The sequence below is a fragment of the Triplophysa rosa genome, linkage group LG1 (assembly GCF_024868665.1).
Source record: "Triplophysa rosa linkage group LG1, Trosa_1v2, whole genome shotgun sequence".
NCBI lineage: Eukaryota > Metazoa > Chordata > Actinopteri > Cypriniformes > Nemacheilidae > Triplophysa > Triplophysa rosa.
This window is the reverse complement of record NC_079890.1, coordinates 1,520,479-1,539,583: the sequence shown is the minus strand read 5'-3', so window position 1 is coordinate 1,539,583 and position 19,105 is coordinate 1,520,479. Positions and strand designations below refer to the sequence as shown.

Sequence of the window (19,105 nt, the reverse complement as noted above, 5' to 3'; positions counted from 1 at the left end):
AAAAATACAAACAATTATTGTGATGAATAACAATGCAAGGAATCAAGTGATGAAGCCCGCAATTTCAAGGTATTGTGTTTGTTCACTAGCAAACACAAATTATAAAGTTTATGAGCATTGAGAGAGTCCGTTCCCCTTCTGATTAGTCTCAAAAGTAATTTCTCCAAAACATTTGCTACACGCACGCATAACCAAATTCACAAGAATGAAACGCGCACAATAGATAATTCGGCAGTAGTTCATTGAATAAGTCAACAAATGTAGAATGGCTGAAATACTTATCATAATCTGTCACGCATACTGTCCATGAATCCCTATTAGACTTGTAAAGAGCCATTGTTTGAGCCAACTATGACAAAGGGTTGCTTAACTTGCTTTGCAAACAGGTGACTTTGCCGTACACTTTTGCTCCCTTTTTTTATACATTCTCCCACAAGAATTGTGGCTTGTCAGTATGAATTTTAATCTGGCTTTTTTATGTTTTTCTTTCAAAAGTGGAGTCCTCCTGGGTTACACTTTTGCTCAAAAAGCGACGATCAGAAACCGACTCACCTTGTAGTTCATCTTGTATCTCTTTGGCAGTTCTCCTTGGTTCTTTTTCTACCATTCTCACTCTCCTTCTGTTCAATCTGGGGTGGATTTTCCTGTCGCGGCCGCACCCAGGGAGGTTGGCTACAATTCCATGGACCTTAAACTTCTTAATAATATTCGCAACTGTTGTCACAGGAACATCCATACATATACAGTATATATTTAGCAAAACATCTTTATAATAAAACACATTTCTATTTATACTTCTGTGGATTTATGTGCACCTGACGTTTGATGAGATGGATGCTATCTCTAATATCCACCTCCAAACTATAAAAGACTATGCTATGAAAACAGAATGGTTGGTTTACAGTATTTACAAAGCTGCAGGGAGTATTGGCGTGATGAAAATATTTAAGAAATAAATTCAAGACTTGTAGTGTTAAGTCTTGCTGATTGGCCCATGCTGCCTGTACAAGTAACTCCATTTAGATCTGATTACTCCTGTGTTTTTTTCCATTGTGAGATGTTTATGTACTGCACACTGTGATGTCACTTTGTTCAAGTTGTTTTGAGATTTTATCGATCTGCAGCGATGTTAAAAATGAAAATTCTGCCCTGAATTACTCACCCTCAAGTCGTTATTATGAATTAAATGTAGGCTACAATAATGACAATGAGAGCAGTCAGATTTAAAGTGTCTTTATATTTTGAGTTATCTCTTGCAAAGACACGGTCACTTATGCAGCATAATGTGTTTCCAAAACACCTTTTACAAGCATTCCTATGCTAACAAGGGAAATAACAGAGTCACAGCGTGATCGGTGACTAGATACATGACTCCGCCAAAGTTGTATTGTACTGCACACTTTTACTGATGATGATCACATTAAACAACCTGCAGCAACAGAAAGTACACAGTGCACTTTTTAAATTGTGTATGTCTTTAGACGGATGTTTTTAGGTTGCAGTGATTGTGTTCTTTCTTTGTCACTCATTGTAGATTTTCTTCAGATCAAGTCATTCCCCACCACCTGCCTGATGCTTTCCAATAGAGTTTTGGTTCACATTCAGCTGCTATAAGAGCGTTGTGAAGGAGGTTTATCTAGCTTTTTGACAGCAGGGGACGAACTTGGCTGAGCACATCATTAAAGCCGATCTCACAATAATTGGGAACTTCTTGCCCAGGGAAGGACACGAGCTGCCTCCCTCCACGATTGGTATGCTCGTATACAGCACCCAAACACCACTCTTCACTTTGTGGGATGAAGCCGTGTCAGAAAAATCCACCTGATGAAGATTCAACTCACGCTTCAGAATCACACTTCTTCCTCCATAATTGTTGTGCTCAAACAGCTGGATTTCAGGGTTCCTCAGGTCTTCCGTGATCATTCTGAGAGAAGAAAATTGCCTGTTATCCACAAGGGTAGGGTACTCTCCTTCCTCAAACACCCGTTGATTGCCGACATAATTGACATCGTAATATGCGACCCATGGTGCGCCGATGACTTTCAAAGATGAGATGCTGTCGTTCAAACCTTTGTCTACCAAGTTCGGCACGTTGCCGTTGAATTCAACGCGTCTGTCGGTGAATCCTTCACCTGTATAAACGATGATCTTGCTCATGTTGGATGAAGGTTGGAGAAGACTTTCTCTAAAGCTTGGTTACAGGTTGCTGCCTTTTAAAGCAAAGTAACCCCAATGTGGGGGTTGACAAGAAAATGCTCATTACAGTTTGAGGTTTGCCGAGGGTTTGGGTTTTACATTTGCCAGACCTGTGACTGTGCATATTTGTTAGTCATAATAGGTTGATGACATATGTAAAATGCTCATCAGCCTTAATACCATCTTTCCCATGGGAAGATATCTGAAACTGGAATCATCTTCTTACTTTGTTGTTAACATCTAACAGTTTTCCTCCTGGCTTCACCAACGGTCTACCCCGGGCTAAAATGACACTTTATTTGTGTATGCAATCATACTTAATAGGGATGTAACGATTCACCGTGAGCCGGTTGAAAATTGGTTATAATGAGTGACGATTCAAATCGGTTGAGGTGTGAACTGAATCGCAATACATTTTTTGAACAGCAGGGGCCGCTATTTTCACTGCAAATCTAAACGTGGACATGCTGATATTTCTTAAATGCAAAAAAATCCAAGAAAAGCTCAGACAGTATTAGTTTGTTTATATTAAAGAGGCTTTTTCTATTATTANCGCCAAAGTTGTATTGTACTGCACACTTTTACTGATGATGATCACATTAAACAACCAGCAACAGAAAGTACACAGTGCACTTTTTAAATTGTGTATGTCTTTAGACGGATGTTTTTAGGTTGCAGTCATTGTGTTCTTTCTTTGTCACTCATTGTAGATTTTCTTTGGATAAATAAATCAAGCTGAACTCAACACATTTATTTTGAAATACTCAACTCTTAGCCCTGTGAATGTTGCTTAGTAAAGGTCAATAATGCCTTCTCTCTTTTAACTGTGTGTCGCAGTGCTGTGCGGAGACCTTTGGACGGGCAGGTGCTCAAGACTTTCTGATGGCGATCTAGTATACGCGATGGCGTTCCAGCATTTGCGATCGTGTTGCAGCCAGTTAGTTGATGTGCAGAGTTAAGTTTTAAACTAAACTGACTTCAAAGTGGGTGTTGACAAGAATATGATAATACCTGTTGGTCTGGCAGTTGTGAAATATCAAACCTCAGTAACACTCTAAGTTGTGCCCTGTCCACACAAACACGGGTATTTGGGCAATTCCGTGAAAATGTCAACCTTACCATGAAAAATTTTAGTTTTTACCAACGGATTTCACTTTGGTAACAGCACAGATATTAACATTTGGTGGTTCAAATACCCATGTGAGATCTCTCTTCAAACTTGTAAAGCATTTGTTTTATTTTTAGTGCATTTTTCATAGTCAGGTCAGTGCCATTTTCAGGATTGTCACATCCATAACGCTACATATTCCTCATAAGTGGACACATGAAAATGAAAATAAAATAACTACTTTATGTTCTCTAAAGAGGCATCCCTTCTCCATTCATTGGGTATTATTGCTTTAGGATTGTGCATTTTATTTCACAGAAATCCTAGTTTGTCGTCTCCCAAAAAAATGCGTCCTTTTTTTGTCGCATCCATAACGCATGTTTATTTCCCTTTTTTAAAATAGAAAATTTGTTCATAGACTGACATTTTTTTATGTTTAGACTCTATCAACAAGGGTTTAGTAAAATATAAACAGATGGTTCAATATATTTGTAACAAATTCATTCTCTGAGCATTTTTATGCCACATCCATAATGTTGGAATTGTCCATTTACAAAACCGTAGCTTTTCCATGTGGTTTGGCCATTCGTCCACAAGTTAACGCAGCATCAGGTCACTGAAACCCAATTTCGACAACTCCTGCCACGGTGAAGATTTTCAGAAAGTCCAGTTGCAGTGTTGGAATGTAGCCGGTGAAAACGATTTTTCTCATACAATCTATGAGAAAAAGCACACATAAGAGAGTACAGTAGGTGATCCAAGCTCTGTGTCTTTGTACAATTGACCTGATTTGGATAAACTAACTGAACTACCTTCTGGCTAAAGCTATTCAACTATAAAATGGTTTACCTTCTGGCTGAAGTAAATATTTTCACCAAAGGTCTTGCTCGGGGCTGAACTAACTAAGTAGAAGTCTTATGAGGTTATAGAGAAGTTATATATTCATTCTAAAAAATGCTAGGTAATTTCAACCCAGCAGTGGGGTCAAAAGGGGACAACCCCAACCGCTGGGTTAAAACAGCCCAGCATCTAATGGATGGGGTCGTCTCTTCTGGACCCAACGCACTGTGTAGATAAGAAAAACATCAGAAAAGGAACATGCACGCATTGTTAGAAAATTCATTTTATTGTGAATTACAGATGATGATGCTTGTTGTGGGCTTCTCTGGGCCAGAAAGAGCAGCTGTTTCGAAAACCGGACATTTCTTATTTACCCTTGAGGACTCTATGCCCTATAGGTCTGCATCTTTAACATGACCAGAAGCAGAACAACTATATTAAACAAATGTGTTTTTTATTGTAACGTGTTGTTTCATGTCTATTTCCTTCAGAACTTCACATCATTAACGTGTCATATACACACTAAGGACTGGTCTGAGATCTGTGTTCCTGCAGATGACCACCAGGAGAGCTGTGCTCAAACCAGACGCTTACTGAAGCAACACACAAACCTTTAGAAACCATTCTCACCATTCTCGTTCCATTTTCAGTCAAGCCAATTGGCTCGATTGTTTGGTACATTTTGTGTTTGTTGTGTTGATGTTAGACGCTGTCTGTGGACATTTCTCTTATCGCCATGTTCATGATTGCCATGATTTCTTCATGAGGATGTCATCTTCATTTTTATTTTGCTTTAAATCACTGATGGTTTCTCAATACTTCAGCATGTTCTTTTGTACCCGCTGTGTTGTCTTTCTCATCTCCTCCTCTAGACGTCTTCTTTCATCGTCTCGAGGAGTCAGCAGCTCCTCCTCAGCGCTCCTCACAACATCCATCACTTCACTCTGTCTATCTGAGCCTGTGATGAGAGGAGAAGCGACTCATCATTCTCTCTCTCATGACATCTTCAACAGTCTTCAGACATGAAGGGACACCAGAACACCAAACGACTCTTCTCATGCGCTCTTGCAGAAAAGTTACAAACTGTCCCTTTAATGTACAAATCCATGGCAGAAATCCCACTTCTGTTATCATTTTATAACTATTTTGTGCTGCGGGTCAGAACAGCTCAAGCTCGTTCACACAAATCAAATGATGAGACACTAGCAGTCAATCTGAGTTCTGTATTTTTATAGTAATTAAAGCATACATGTATACTCAAACATGACAATTAGAAAGATATAAGATAATCCTTTATTGATCTGATAAAGCAGTTATTGCGTTAAAACACTACTGTGCAGTATATGAATATAGCAATATGTAGCAATGTGATACTTAAAGGCGCTTAAATGTTTTTCCTCAGTATTTCTAAGTGAACATTAGGGATGCACCTCTCAAATGGCTCTAGACTTTTGAGTGTGTCGTGCGGTAGTGTAGTGTAAAGCTATAGATTCTAATCGGTCGTACACAGATATTGATTAGGGCTTATTAAATAATAATTCAATATTAATAATAATCGTCTCATCGCAATTATTTGACATAATCGCAATTATTTCAGATAACCGCTGTTTGTTGTGTTGGGGTTTGTTGGATCAGTGTGAATTATAGCTTTATCTCCCCCTCAGGATTTCAGACTTCAATGTTTTTTTTCATAAAGTTTAACACTATTGATAAAAAAATCCAAGAGCTAAGAGAGCAGGGCTTTAAAAGAACCAACAGGGCTCATATGTGAAGGTATTTCAGATGGTTTATTGGGATGTATCTGAAAAGAGCCACAAAAGAATGACGTGACAAAGCTGTGTAAAAGCAGACCTTCAATAAAACGATCAGTCAACTCTTATGTCTCTAATATCTATTGCAACAAACGAACCCTAACCTTCCTTAAATCTTTACTCATTTTGTATTTAGATATTTTATTTATAAGATATGAAGTAGTTCAAAATATCACATAAGCAAGAATGCAGTTTTTATATGAATACTGGCACTCATTCACAAACGAATCAGTCTTTATAAATGAAATAATGCATACATAAGGCACTCATTACGACAATGGCGCCACCTACTGGTGTTTTTGTTAGATGTAGAATAAATCCAATACATCAATGCAGTTGTAACTGCAGTGCAAATGCATTTATTCTTTATGAACTGCATTTGAAAATCTGTAAATATTACATCTAAAAGATGGATGTTTAATTGATAGTGTTTCAATTTAATAACAGAAACAGTCATGTAGTGTCTTGCTTTTCTAATTGTGTTGAGTGTTGTACTGAGAACAGCCAGTGACAGTGTTACATGTCACTCATCAACACCTGACCCAGAAATAATCACACGTCTTATTCTCTCTTACTCGTTCCATTCACAAAACAAATGTGTTGCATGCATGTATTTCTATAGATTTGTGTTCTGTGTTGAGTTGAATAAGACCAGTTTCATATAATAAGACAACATTTGCACACCGTTGTCCTTTTGTTGATCTGATCGCTTCCTTTGTTTGCCTCATTTGTAAGTCACTTTGGATAAAAGCATCTGGTAAATTAACTTAAATGTAGAAGTTTTGGGAGACATTATTTACATGTTACTTTCCCAAACCCGTTCCTTCAATTTAACTTTCAACTTATCAGGGTTTTCAGTGGACCAATGCTAACAAATACAATATTGTAAAACGTCACCAATCTAAGTTAATACAGTGTAAAAGTACTGGACTACAGTCATGAGAGTGTTTGTGATTCATGACTTCACATCTCTCTTCAGGAAACATCACGTATCATTAAACACACATCATTTGTTTGGTAAAAGAGTGTTTTGCTTTAAACTCATTTGTTAGGATCATCAATTCAAATCATGACATGCCTGAAAACAAAACTGAGCATCAGCTCAATGTGACCAGTGTTTAAAAACAATTCAAGCTTTTTATTTCTGTGTGAAGAATTGTTTTTCATGTGTCATTTCAATAACACAAGACATGTAATGCCAATGTAAACACGTAAAAAAAGAAAATGTGTTAATAAGACTGTTGGTTAAATGTGTCTTTGATGTCATTTAATCCCATGTTTAGATCAAAGTGTATTTGTCATTAAACCTCTCCCGCTCATGTTTCTTTCTCCGTCAGTTCTTTGTGTGATAACTCAACAGAGACAGAAGCAGCACATGAAGTGATGATCAACATCAAACTTTACTTCACTGAGTTTATTCTCAGCTAGCAAAAATTGGTTCTTTAGACGCTCCTGTAGCCACCCCGGTCCTCGCGTGTCACTACAGAGAGTATTTGACATGTTTCCCTAAATAACAAACAAACACGCTGATGAGGTCAATCAGGTTCAGTTCATGAGATAATGAAGTGATGAACACCTACGAACACGATCGCTCAAGAAGAGATGAACAACTACACGTCACTCTACTAGAATACTCCATGTATTCTCTCTTACTCGTTCCATTCACAAAACAAATGTGTTGCATGCATGTATTTCTATAGGTTTGTGTTCTGTGTTGAGTTGAGTAAGAGTTTCACAACATTTGCACACCGTTGTCCTTTTGTTGATCTGATCGCTTCCTTTGTTTGCCTCGTTTGTAAGTCACTTTGGATAAAAGCGTCTGGTAAAAAGCGCTTACCCTTCGTCAACGCATAAGAGTGTTTAGAACTTGGCGTATGCAAATCATACGATTCCAGTGGTCGCAGTTGTGACCTAAACCTGCTTTTTGCTGGAGAAAAGTGAGTCAAACTTGATTTCTATCGGACTATTTATACAGCAGCAGTACTGTACGTGTAGCAAAATAAATCATATTAAAACAAGAAATGAATCCGTATGCATGTTGATTGAATATATGTGCACATTGCAGTCCAGTGTTTGTTGAATTTCAACTAAATCAAACCTCAGAAGTCATGCAACGGCGATGTGAAGACATGAAAACTGTGATCAAAATCGAGGTTATATTTTCGGAACTTTTCCTAAATATATGTAGAAATATGACTGTTGCTTAAAAGTGAATATAAACTCGTTTTCTTTGCAGTATTTGAGGATTGAAAAAACACAGCGCATCCTTCCACTTTTCCTTTTCTGCAAATAACAAGATATTGATTTGAAATTTGGGAGAAATATTATTAGTAGTTCACAGAATGAAACAAAACGACAATTTCATGTACAGTAAATGCATCCCTATAAAAAGTAAATTCAGAAAAACTGAAAATATTGTTGAAATGGTCTCTCATTTTTTCTGGGTGTGTTTCAACAAAACCTGCTAGAAAGTAGGTTATGTTCACTGAGTTAGTTACTATGGTAACTTATAGTTTTAGTTTAGTCTTTTATTCAAAGCCCTTTTCTGGGGTTAACAAACTCTGAGTTTCCTGAGTGTTCTGGAACACACCATGTTAAAGATCCAGTGTGGGATTTTTAGGAGGATCTATTGACAGAAATGCAATATAAAATACAAAACTATGTCTTCAGAGGTGTATAAAGACCTTACGCAATGAAGCGTGATGTTTGCATTACCTTAGAATGAACTATTTCTATCTACATACAGAGCGGGCCATGCATGGAATTTTCCATGTTGCGCCGCCATGTTTTGTACAGTTGCCCTAAATGGACAAACAGCTTTACAAAACGCCTTTCTTATATATGTTGTTCTTCTTCATGTTTTTTAGAGGCAGCTTGCATCGTCACTAAGTTGTTGTTGCTGTCTGGCTTTTTCGAAGCGTAGATCGTTCGTTCTTTGTTAGAAGTTTTGGTCAAATTTGAGGACCATGCGTATTGTGCACAAGAGCCGAAAGAGCGTGAATCTCCGTCGGCAAAGAAGCGCAAACGTGATGCTGCCAGACGAAGTAGAGACAGCCGACGACAGAAATCCAAGATAAACATTGGAGTAGCTATTCCCAGATGGAAGGCGCTGATGAAAGATAAATGTTTTCAAAGCGATGCCGAAGTTGCCTGTTTTCTGCTGGACCGGTAATATAATCCCACTTTAGCAATGTAAATGAAAACTGGTGTTTGACAGCTTTAGCTACAAATGGGCATAACCTCCGAGAGAAGTAACGTTTCTCCTCGTAAGTGCAGAACAAATCTTTTTACTGTGGCGGCCACCGTCATGATTCGAAAGGGAGGGGTGAGCAGAGGACTGAGAGATTGGTTGCGATTCTCAAACTCAGTGAGGTTAACAATTTTGATCAAAAAAAAGATAAATAATTTATAATAAATACTGCTACACTGTGTGAAACAATAAGAACAATCATTTTTTTATTTCATGACACCTTTAAAGTCTTTTAAAGTCTTGTTTTGTAACTGTTCTGCACCAGCCTACCAAGGCAAATTCCTTGTACATGTTAACTCATTGTACTTGACAATAAATGATTCTGATGTTGTATGCTTTATGCGCAGTTAAAAAAGAAAGCATGTATTTCACCAATATTCTAAAACAGTCGGCAAACTGACTAGATAATGCGGTAAAACTAAACAGTCGGATGTACGCTTGAAAACTATAACACTTTCTTCCATTCTTTGCGACAACAAAGCACCTGAACACAACCAGCTTGGAATCGTGACAGAAGTGGGAATTAACCAATTTCCGAGAGCACATGAAGGCAGCACAATGCAAACTCTTTTTAGTCAGAGAATATTATTATTTATTATCATCATAGATACAATTAAATCTGACCTTAATTACACAATATTCACACGATCCAACATGTACAGAAAACTCCTCTGTTCTCAGCTCTCACTAAACATTTGAACAATGATGATATTGATAGAAAATTGCTATTAATTAATATTGCAATATCCCCAAAATTAAGGCAAATAAAATGTTACAGAAAAGTTCAAATGGGTTTTCAATCACATGAGTATTCAGTGTCTCACATCAAGAGAAAAATATATATAATATGATACAATAAACCAATTCAAACTAAATTTAGATTAAATAAAGGCAAAACAACACATTTAAACTAAACTCAGATTAAATAAAGATATAAAAATAAACAATTGAAACAAAACAGACACAGTCTGAAATTAAAGGACCAGCTGAAAGATTCTTGATAAGGATTTTAATCACAAGAACCTGTAAATGAAACACAATTCACAGAAAATATTAATGGATGAATACACATATAATCAATGCTTTTTGTATTTTGTATGATGATGATTTTAGATCACTCTGTGTTGATCTGTTTTCTGTACTTTCACATTAAAGAAGTAGATCGCCTTCTAAATGAAACTTCTGTCATCATTTTCTCCTCTTGTCATTTCAAACCCGTATGAGTATCTTTCTTTCTTCCGCAGAAGACAAAAGAAAATATGATGACAGAATTTTCATCTTTAAAGAGTGTCGATGAGTCCAGTCATCATTCTACTCTTAAAAATAAAGTTGTTTTGTGAAAGTTCTTCACACTCATGCCACAGAAGAACCAGGAGCGGATTCACAAAAAACGTTCTCAAGAAGAAAATTCCTCTCAAATCTCTAAAGGTAAGATGTTTTATACATGTATTCGGTTGTTTCACATGTGATTATTTTGACGTTTACTCTCCATTGAGGAATTTTTATATTGATATAATATGATAAGGTCATGTTGTTGGAGTCCAGATGTGGGCGGGGCCTGTCCTGACAACACATGACTGTAGGATACTTACGTGTGTCTTCCTCCTCTTTCTCTTCCTCTTTCTTGGGGTGTTGTGTCCAGGACACTTTCAAATCAGAGATGTGTGATGCCAGAGCAGACTGCAGCTAAAATTCATCAAATATGTCAATACACACACAAAACATACTCTCATTTCTCATTCTCTCACCATCACTCGTGTCATATATCACTTCTCTCGTAAATAATCACTTTTATTTGGGGATTTTTGACCTGATGGAGGATGTCGTCGCTCTCGGCAGCTACATCACCACTGGAGGAAAATTTCAGCCTCAGAAAGGTTTTTGTTCTTTGACCTAAAACTGAAAACACAAATTCTAATAAACACAAATAAAACAATTGTGGAAGACAAAATGTCTTATTTCATAGCGTTCATATCGCTCTCGTCTTTCTTTTTTTTATCATAAGTGAATCACACTTGGGAACGGTCTCAAATCATTCATTATAACAAATATTTCCATTTACAAATATTATATTTTAATGTACAGCTTTTACCAAATAGTATTTTTTCGTAATTACATTTTCCATAGACCTCTACCTCACACAGAGAGAGAACTATACTTCCAGGTATGAACAAATTCACATAACGTCCCTCCATTACACCACATGAGTAACTGATGGTGTGACCGAGTAGAAGACCGGAAGTTACGGCACATCTAAAGAGAGAGAGAGAGAGAGAGAATCAATGAATCCCTATAGAGGTGTTTAAACCAATCAATCAATCAATCAATCAACCAACCAATCAACCAATCAGTCAATCAATCAATCAATCAATGAAAAGTGTTGAAGTGATTTCATGAATAACTTTACATGGGGTTGTTGTTTCCATTGTTTTCCAGAGAGTTTCCAATCTGAATCTCTGCTCCTTTGGTTTGAACCACTCAGCAGTCTGGTCTAGCACTGATGATCACTGTATTGATCTCATAAACATCCAAGAGATCCAACCTCCACCATGGGTCACTCTCAAGTGATGTGGTAGAGCAGTATGTACCAATGTCTTGGCCGTCTCTTACACCATCTACAGCATGTTGAGCTACACGGGTGAGATATGTTGATGACTGTGTAACTGTTCCTTTGGATGCTAAATTGTCTAGAAAATACACATTCAAAGACAGTTGATCTCTACAGATATATAAACACTTATATGTATATTAACACAAACACTTATGTTCACGGTAGACCCGCAGCCTCTTTAAACAGCTAATAAAACTTTAATCTGACATAGAAATTTAAGTCTGATACATCATAACCGTTCTAAGATTAATGTCAATTTATAATAAACAAGAATCTTCCCCTTCAAATGTTAAAGGGCACATGGGAGTTTTTTGATTGATGATCATACAGTTATAATGATTTATAAATTGTTCCAATAGTCCTTTCGTAAAAGGAATATCTAACAGTATCAAAGTTTGTGACAGAAATGACCTGTTTCATAGACCTCCACCTCACACAGACTGAGATGAGATGGTGGTCCAGATCTGAGCACATTCACATAACGTCCCTCCATCCCATGACATGAGTAACTGACAGTATTACCAGGTAGAGGATCGGCGATCACAGCACATCTAGAGAGAAAATCAATCTCTATAGAGGTCAATCAATCAATCAATCAATCAATCAATGAAAAGTGATTTCATGAACAGCTTTACGTGGGATTTTTGATCAGTGAGTTTCCAATCCGAATCTCTGCTGCTCCACTGGTTTCTTCCAAAGAGCTGCCATGAGCCGTGATGATCACTCGACTAATATTATAAACATTCAAGAGATCCAACTTCCACCATGGGTTATTTTCTTTGGCTGTAGTAGAGCAGAATTCATCTCTGTATCTTTCACCATCTATGGCATATTGAGCTCCATGGGTGAGATATGTGGATGACTGTGTAACTGTTCCTTTCAATGCCAAATTCTCTAGAAAATATATATTCAAAGACAGTTGATCAGTCACTCAAAAGATATAGAAGTCATGAAATGTGTCAACATTAAAAGGTGAATATGAGGTTTTTAGATTTTTAGTCATTTACTACCAGATATACTGTATATTGCCTCATTCAACAGTTCCAGATGTTTCTCAATGCACACGTGAGCTGCGTGTTAGCAGCACTTATGTTTCTGTCACTAATGTTAACAGAACATGAATGAAATAATAATGATGTTCTTAGCTACAAAATATGAATCTGTTTATTATATTTCCATTGGAAGCTCTGGAAAGACTGAGCGTCTAGATGAGTGATGATTAAAAACACAAACATGACAGAATGAAGCATTAGAGAACAGTCAGAAACACATTCTCATGAGAATTAAACTGTCATCTAACCACAAACTTACAACAATGAATGAACAAAAAAACATTACATTTCTGTGAAGAATCAAAAGAGTTGATTACCTCCTGAACTAGCTGGAATACAAACAAGACCTGTTGAACAAAAAATCATTTTAATGCAAATGTTTAACTTGCAAAAAGATTTGAATGAAGAATGGCTGACAGCATGTATAATGTTGAGATGTTTGTGTGTTTATGAGGTGATGTGAGGTGAGGTGTACTCACAAGAAAGTAAAATCAGATGAATGAGTTTGTCCATGTCACCGTGTAAAGGTGAAGAAGCAGACCCAGAGAGAATAGAAGAGATAGTCAACACGCACCGCAAGAGAATTATGAGCCGAACTCACCTCGGGGATTACAGGTGAAGATTTCACTCAGTGTGTCTTCTTCACTCTTCACTCTGTTTGACTCTCCACCCTCATGACGTCATCACTGACGCTCTGATGAACGTATATACAGCTAATGCACCTCATTCACTTTACACACTAATATGACAAATTACATCTTTACATTTGTTCTTACACATTCGCTGTGTACATTTGGAACACTCTTTACACATCATCTTAGACGCGTGTTTCCCAAAAGCATCGTAACTTCATCATAACTTGAAAATCGTCGTAGATCTGAGTGATCTGAGAGTGATCGTAAATCCTCAAGTGCATCGTAAAACAGAGTTATGAGGACACCTGCAGGACAACAGGAGAATTGCACCTAAACTTAAACACTCCTATATGTGACTTTTAATTCTCTCTCTATTAGTTTTTATTGTTTGTTTCAATTACTTAAATTACTAAACTAAATAATAAAATGAATACAACACAAACAATAAGAAAACATATACCGTAGTTTGGCATAAGACATGCACCTGTACAAACACGTCTGTAAGATGTCTGCTAAAGATCTGGAAAACATCTGCTGGGTTAAAACATCTGATAAACGTCTTAGAAAAGTCAGTTTTACATACATTCGAAATTATAAACATCTTACAGACATCTTTGAGATGACATCTGACAGGAAACGTCTCACGAGCAAACTATCCAAAAATATGTCTTGAAGATGTAAATGCAGACATCAAATAGACGTCTCCCAGATGTATGTGTGCTATCAGGGGAGTGTTTTAAAAAACACAAACAGACATCAAAATGGTTTGTGTCTTTACTCTGGTGTTATCGACTTGAAGGTTGTTCTAACCCCTTACTTTATGTGACATCGCTCTCTAGTGAACAATGCTATGAACAGTTCTTGTAATCCACATAACATCCCAACTTTTCTTGGATACAAAGTCACATTCATTAATTACATTACCGGTCAAAGATTTTGCGACACTTGAGTGAAATGTTTCTTATTATTACAAAAAAACTTTTGATCTGAAAGTGTCTGCTTAAATGTCTGAAATGAGTTTAGTAGACAAAACTTAAGTATACCTTTTACAAACATACATGTTTTTTCATGACAAAGCTAACATTTTATTTAATACAAATGTTCTTGAAATGGATGACTTTGACTGAATAATGAAGAAAGAACAGCCAATAAGAGCACAGAATAGATGGAACTTCTTTAATATGGTTTAACAAGCATGACAGGGTGAGACCTCAAGAAGCTGCTTGATAAAGTGACAAGAAAACATTTCTGCCAATTCTAGTCAAAAGGTGACGACACTAAGTTTTATAAGTTTATTATCTGACGTTTCTATTTTCTATTTTTTTCTTTCCGTCTTTTCCTTGCGCTTCCTAGGAGTATGAACAGATTCCTTAGAAACTAAACTGCCGTCATCAAAACGCCTAAAAACGAGAAAACGGTTGTCTTGTTGTGAGTTTTGAGACGAGATCTCTTAATTTATCACTCTTATTGTACGTTCTCTCCTACCCCTTTTATTTAAACTGGGAACGTAACACTGTTGATTGTTTATTTGCAGTATTGCAATACCCATGTTAAGACAATCAATAATCATCTTTAATATCATGTTTACTTTCACTGGATTATTTACAATATTATAATGTGTGACGTATCAACACAATATCAGTGATCACACTTCGTAATATACATTTATTGTCAATACTGGAAACATAATATTACAATAAACCTGAAACATTTGCAATAATGCAATAACATGTCAATATAATGTTGATGTTAAATCATTATTGAGGCGTTCTGCTGGATTCTGAATGCAGATCTTCATGCACATGTTTAACAGACGCGTCTCTCATGTTGATCTCACTGCTGCTGTTTGTCCAGTAAACACATCTCGTTGTTTATGACTGAAGACCGTTGTTTGTTTTGTCATGTGTAGCTCTTGTAGATGATTAATACAGTCGAGACTTAATACTGTAAAACATTGAAGAGAAACCTCAGATTCATCACAGTCATTATCAACAGACATCAAATCAGAATTAGGATTATGTGAGCATTGTGGATTAGAAGAGTCAGTAGAACATGTTATCTGCGTTTGTCAAAAGTATTCCAATGAGCGAGAAATAATGAAAAGTGAGCTAAGAAATACAGGAGTGGATGAAGTAAAGCTTAAAAATATATACACTTACAGAATAGAGAGTTTATTTCTTTATCTTGAAAGAAAAGAGTTGAATGAAATAATTTTGAAGATCTAAATATTATTATGACATTTTTTTGGTGGCGATAATGCACCTTTATGTTGGTGCTACCCGCCATAAAACTGAAAAACAAGAAGATGATGAAGTCCGAAATGTATTCAAAATTTACCAAAATAAGCCTGTCTTATTTCATAATCTTGTTTCATGGAACAGCCCTCTGGACACGAGGTAATAATGTAAACATAGCAAAACGAAACAGCACAGGACAGCAAACACAAGGGCATTAAATAGGGTAACTAACACTGGATAATTACACTAAGCAGGTGGAAGGGATAATTAAGGTGGGAAGCTAGACGGGGAAACGAGGGGGCGGGGTCAAGATACGACAGGAGAGCACATGGCCATCATAACAAACAATGGCCACGTGCTTCCACACAAAACATGTGGGGCTGTCATGATCCTGCCACAAGACTAGAAAAGCATGACAAGGTGAGGCAGGATCATGACACATGGTGAGATGGTAAAATAAGCAACCATAAACTTTCACAATGTTTTAGTCATATTCTGTAAACTTACCATAGCAATAATAACAATTTAATTTTGTAATTAAAATGGCTGAAATAATCAATACACTTTAAAGATAAAAGGAACTATGTGTGTACAATAGAGGGAAATAAAGACATCAACCATTTAAAGTTTTATGCAGAAATAAGTATATGGTTAGGACATGATATACTGGCTAATATACTGTAAATAAGGAGTTCAACAGACAAATACTGTACCGTGTTGTGATTATTCTGTGCTGCATTGTCTCAGGCTTATTATGTAAATAACAGGCTTAAATACCAAATGTTACATACAACTCCACAACACCCATGCAGTACACCGTAACATTTTCATTTTCCGTCAAAACTGTGTAACAGTGATCATACGTGACCCAGTTTGTGAAAACCAAGTCATTTTTGTGATATACTGATCTCTACATAAAATCTTCCTACATACTGTAAAGAGCATCTGTGAAAATGTAATCTTAAAGGTGTCATGAATTAAGACTTCAATTTTAACCCGAGCTTTTGTTATATAAGAGGGAATTGTATTCAAGCGAACATCCTGTAAGTGTCAGAACTGAAAACGCCCATGTTACTGAAATGTCAACTGTTATTGACACCAGGCTCAGTGAACGCCAGGTCCTGGAATGCACCTGTCTAGGTTGAACACCGCCTCCACAGAAGAATATCAACGACTACTTCTCTAGCCCCGCCCACTGATTCGCGCATGACAGTACTGCCGTTGACATTTGACATTTAACATGCCGTTAAAGATCGCAAAATATTGTGCATTGCCTGGTTGTGGAAGAACACAGTCGCTGCATAACCTTCCTTCGGATTCCCACATTATGATTTTTTCTAAAGACATTCCAGCTGACGTGGGTAAAACATTGGGCGTTTGTTGGCTTCATTTCGCCGCGGATTCCTTTGTGAACAAGGCACAGGTCGACGCTGGATTTGCAGAGAGACTAGATTAAAAAGCAGTGCTGTGCCGTCAATATTGGATCTGACAGGAATATGAATAAACCGCGGCCCTTCACCAAAGAGCGTTCAGGATCACAACTCTGTTTCATGTGATCGATTGGTATTAAAAAGACTTTTCACACCAAAACTGTCCATAGATCACAGTCAAGGTCACGATAAACTGCGGTTGAAAAATGGTAACCTAAATCATAATTTCACATTTTCTATTTTTTAGTGTTCCAGTTGCTAAAGGATTCAGCTTTGTGACTTGAGACACTTATCCTACATTTACTCATAACTTTTGACAAAAACAAAGCATAAGCCTGAGAAAACCTTCATCACAGCAGTTCCAATACTCCACAACAGCTCGTGCCCTGACACTTTCACACAGTCAGGCAGAATGCTGCTTTTCATTCGGTTTTTTTGTGAAAACCTGTAATATCTTGACCTCTGTTTAGAAGACCACTTTCAACCTCAACAGAGAGAGAGAGAGATGAGGGCAGCACAGATAGATGGGAAAAGCTAGGCAGTAAATGTCAAGAACGACATGAGACATAAAAGCATCAAGTGTAAAAGAGAGAGAGAGAAACAACAGTCTATAAATATAATAATACTAACATCGCAATAAATACAATTATGTTACATTTAATAATGAAGTAATTCATAATAATTTATCAAATAATTTATTAAATATTTTTTCATCATTTCTTTCTTTTTCTTCACGTATAGCTGAAAATAAACTTAATAAATAAACTGCAATGTTGCAACAGCTTAATCTAATTACAATTTTAACCGAGCTATTTTTCCTTTATAAAACAACGTTTGAGTCTTAGATTGTGATTTCTAAAGCTCGTACCCTTTAAGTAAATGCCAGCTGTGTGTTTAGCCCAGGAATATATTAGGACATCAAATTTGCATATATTTTACTCAAATATTTTCCGAGCCCTCTGAGACCGCGATGAAACTTCTATCTAGGCCACCGCGCTGAATTATTCTGAAAGTATTTTCATTGAAATCTACTATTCGATCTAATTCCTGCCAGATCATTACGGACAGGAATGCTTTGGCACAGTCGAGCGCCTCTCAGAAGATCACATGGGGATGTTTTTTTTTTAACTGATCCCAGGCCTGTCCTTGCAGTCCCTTCCAAGAACTCGTTTCATGTAGGCTATTAAGATTGAAGACTAAATAAGCTCCACGGCTGTGACTGAGGCCTCTGGGGGAGATATTGCTCCTCAGCGTTATAGAACATTCATCTCCGCTGTAGCACCACCTGTGTGGAGTGCTTAAATGGCAAGTTACCTGCTTGCATCTCCATCGTCTGGCATTCTGGTGCAGGGGATGGCTAGAAAAAAAGATTGAAATATCACACACCGTCACTCTGCCAGAGGAGTTTGCAGGAAGTTGTAGCAATATGAGATCGACTCAAAGCACTGGACCGCCTCTTGCTTTCATCTTGCTTTCACTTTCATTTTGTCATATTTTTGCATCAACATTCTCAATACGATCAATTGTTTCACTGTTTTTCTCAGATGGATTTCTTGCTGTGCCCGTGAGAAGCTCTTTACATGTGTTTCCTAAACACTTCTCGTGTTAAGCCCATAAGGTGAGCTGGTGTGGAATGTTTTCACATTGACAATATTTTCTTTGTAGTTTGTAGCGGCGTTTGGAACATCTGTTTACCCATACATAAATAGATGGATAGGCAAACGGATACTTCATTTACCCTAAAGAAAAACACACCTGGGACTTCAGGAGATTTACAACTTGAAGCTAACATTTACTTTGCAGTATTTACTGAATTTATATTTATGAATCTAAAAAATGTGGGTTCTTTTCAACCCAGTGTTGGGACAAACTCAGCCACGGAGTTAAATCAACCCAGAGAATGTTTATATACAGTATATGACCCAACCAGTGTTG

General features: G+C 37.0%; 2 protein-coding genes across 5 annotated transcripts in view; both read right to left on the bottom strand.

Annotated features, from left to right (window-relative positions):
* Positions 1–10,656: 10,656 nt before the first annotated feature.
* On the bottom strand, positions 10,657–13,811 carry LOC130558234 (fucolectin-like). Of its 3 annotated transcripts, none has more exons than XM_057340548.1 (8): positions 13,348–13,811; positions 13,186–13,215; positions 12,452–12,710; positions 12,228–12,367; positions 11,613–11,892; positions 11,322–11,458; positions 10,995–11,104; positions 10,657–10,891 (listed from the first exon to the last, which is right to left on the bottom strand). In XM_057340548.1, the coding sequence occupies exons 1-5, from the start codon at positions 13,379–13,381 to the stop codon at positions 11,684–11,686; spliced, it is 672 nt and encodes a 223-aa protein (XP_057196531.1). In that variant the 5' UTR covers positions 13,382–13,811; the 3' UTR covers positions 10,657–10,891; positions 10,995–11,104; positions 11,322–11,458; positions 11,613–11,683. The 3 variants fall into 3 exon arrangements, with proteins under 3 accessions (XP_057196531.1, XP_057196517.1, XP_057196522.1); XM_057340539.1 differs by having other exon boundaries at positions 10,658–10,891; positions 11,016–11,104; XM_057340534.1 differs by having other exon boundaries at positions 10,657–11,104.
* Positions 13,812–14,661: 850 nt separating this feature from the next.
* Positions 14,662–19,105, bottom strand: part of minar1 (membrane integral NOTCH2 associated receptor 1) — a 40,638-nt gene continuing 36,194 nt past the window's right edge. The window contains exon 5 of one of the 2 annotated variants that reach the window (XM_057333411.1): positions 14,662–15,447. The gene's annotated coding sequence lies outside the window, so the exon portion shown is untranslated. Of the gene's footprint in view, positions 15,448–17,688; positions 18,528–19,105 lie in introns of those variants that run through there. The other variant, XM_057333419.1, reaches the window with a different exon arrangement.

Bases quoted from the DNA above. Each gene is read 5' to 3' on its own strand.
- LOC130558234 (XM_057340534.1), bottom strand. From the start codon at position 13,381: ATGGACAAACTCATTCATCTGATTTTACTTTCTT. The intron at 13,216-13,347 runs GTGAGTACACCT...TTTGTTCAACAG, and splicing joins TCATCTGATTTTACTTTCTT to GTCTTGTTTGTATTCCAGCT. The intron at 12,368-12,451 runs GTAAAGCTGTTC...TTTTCTCTCTAG, and splicing joins TCACTGATCAAAAATCCCAC to ATGTGCTGTGATCGCCGATC.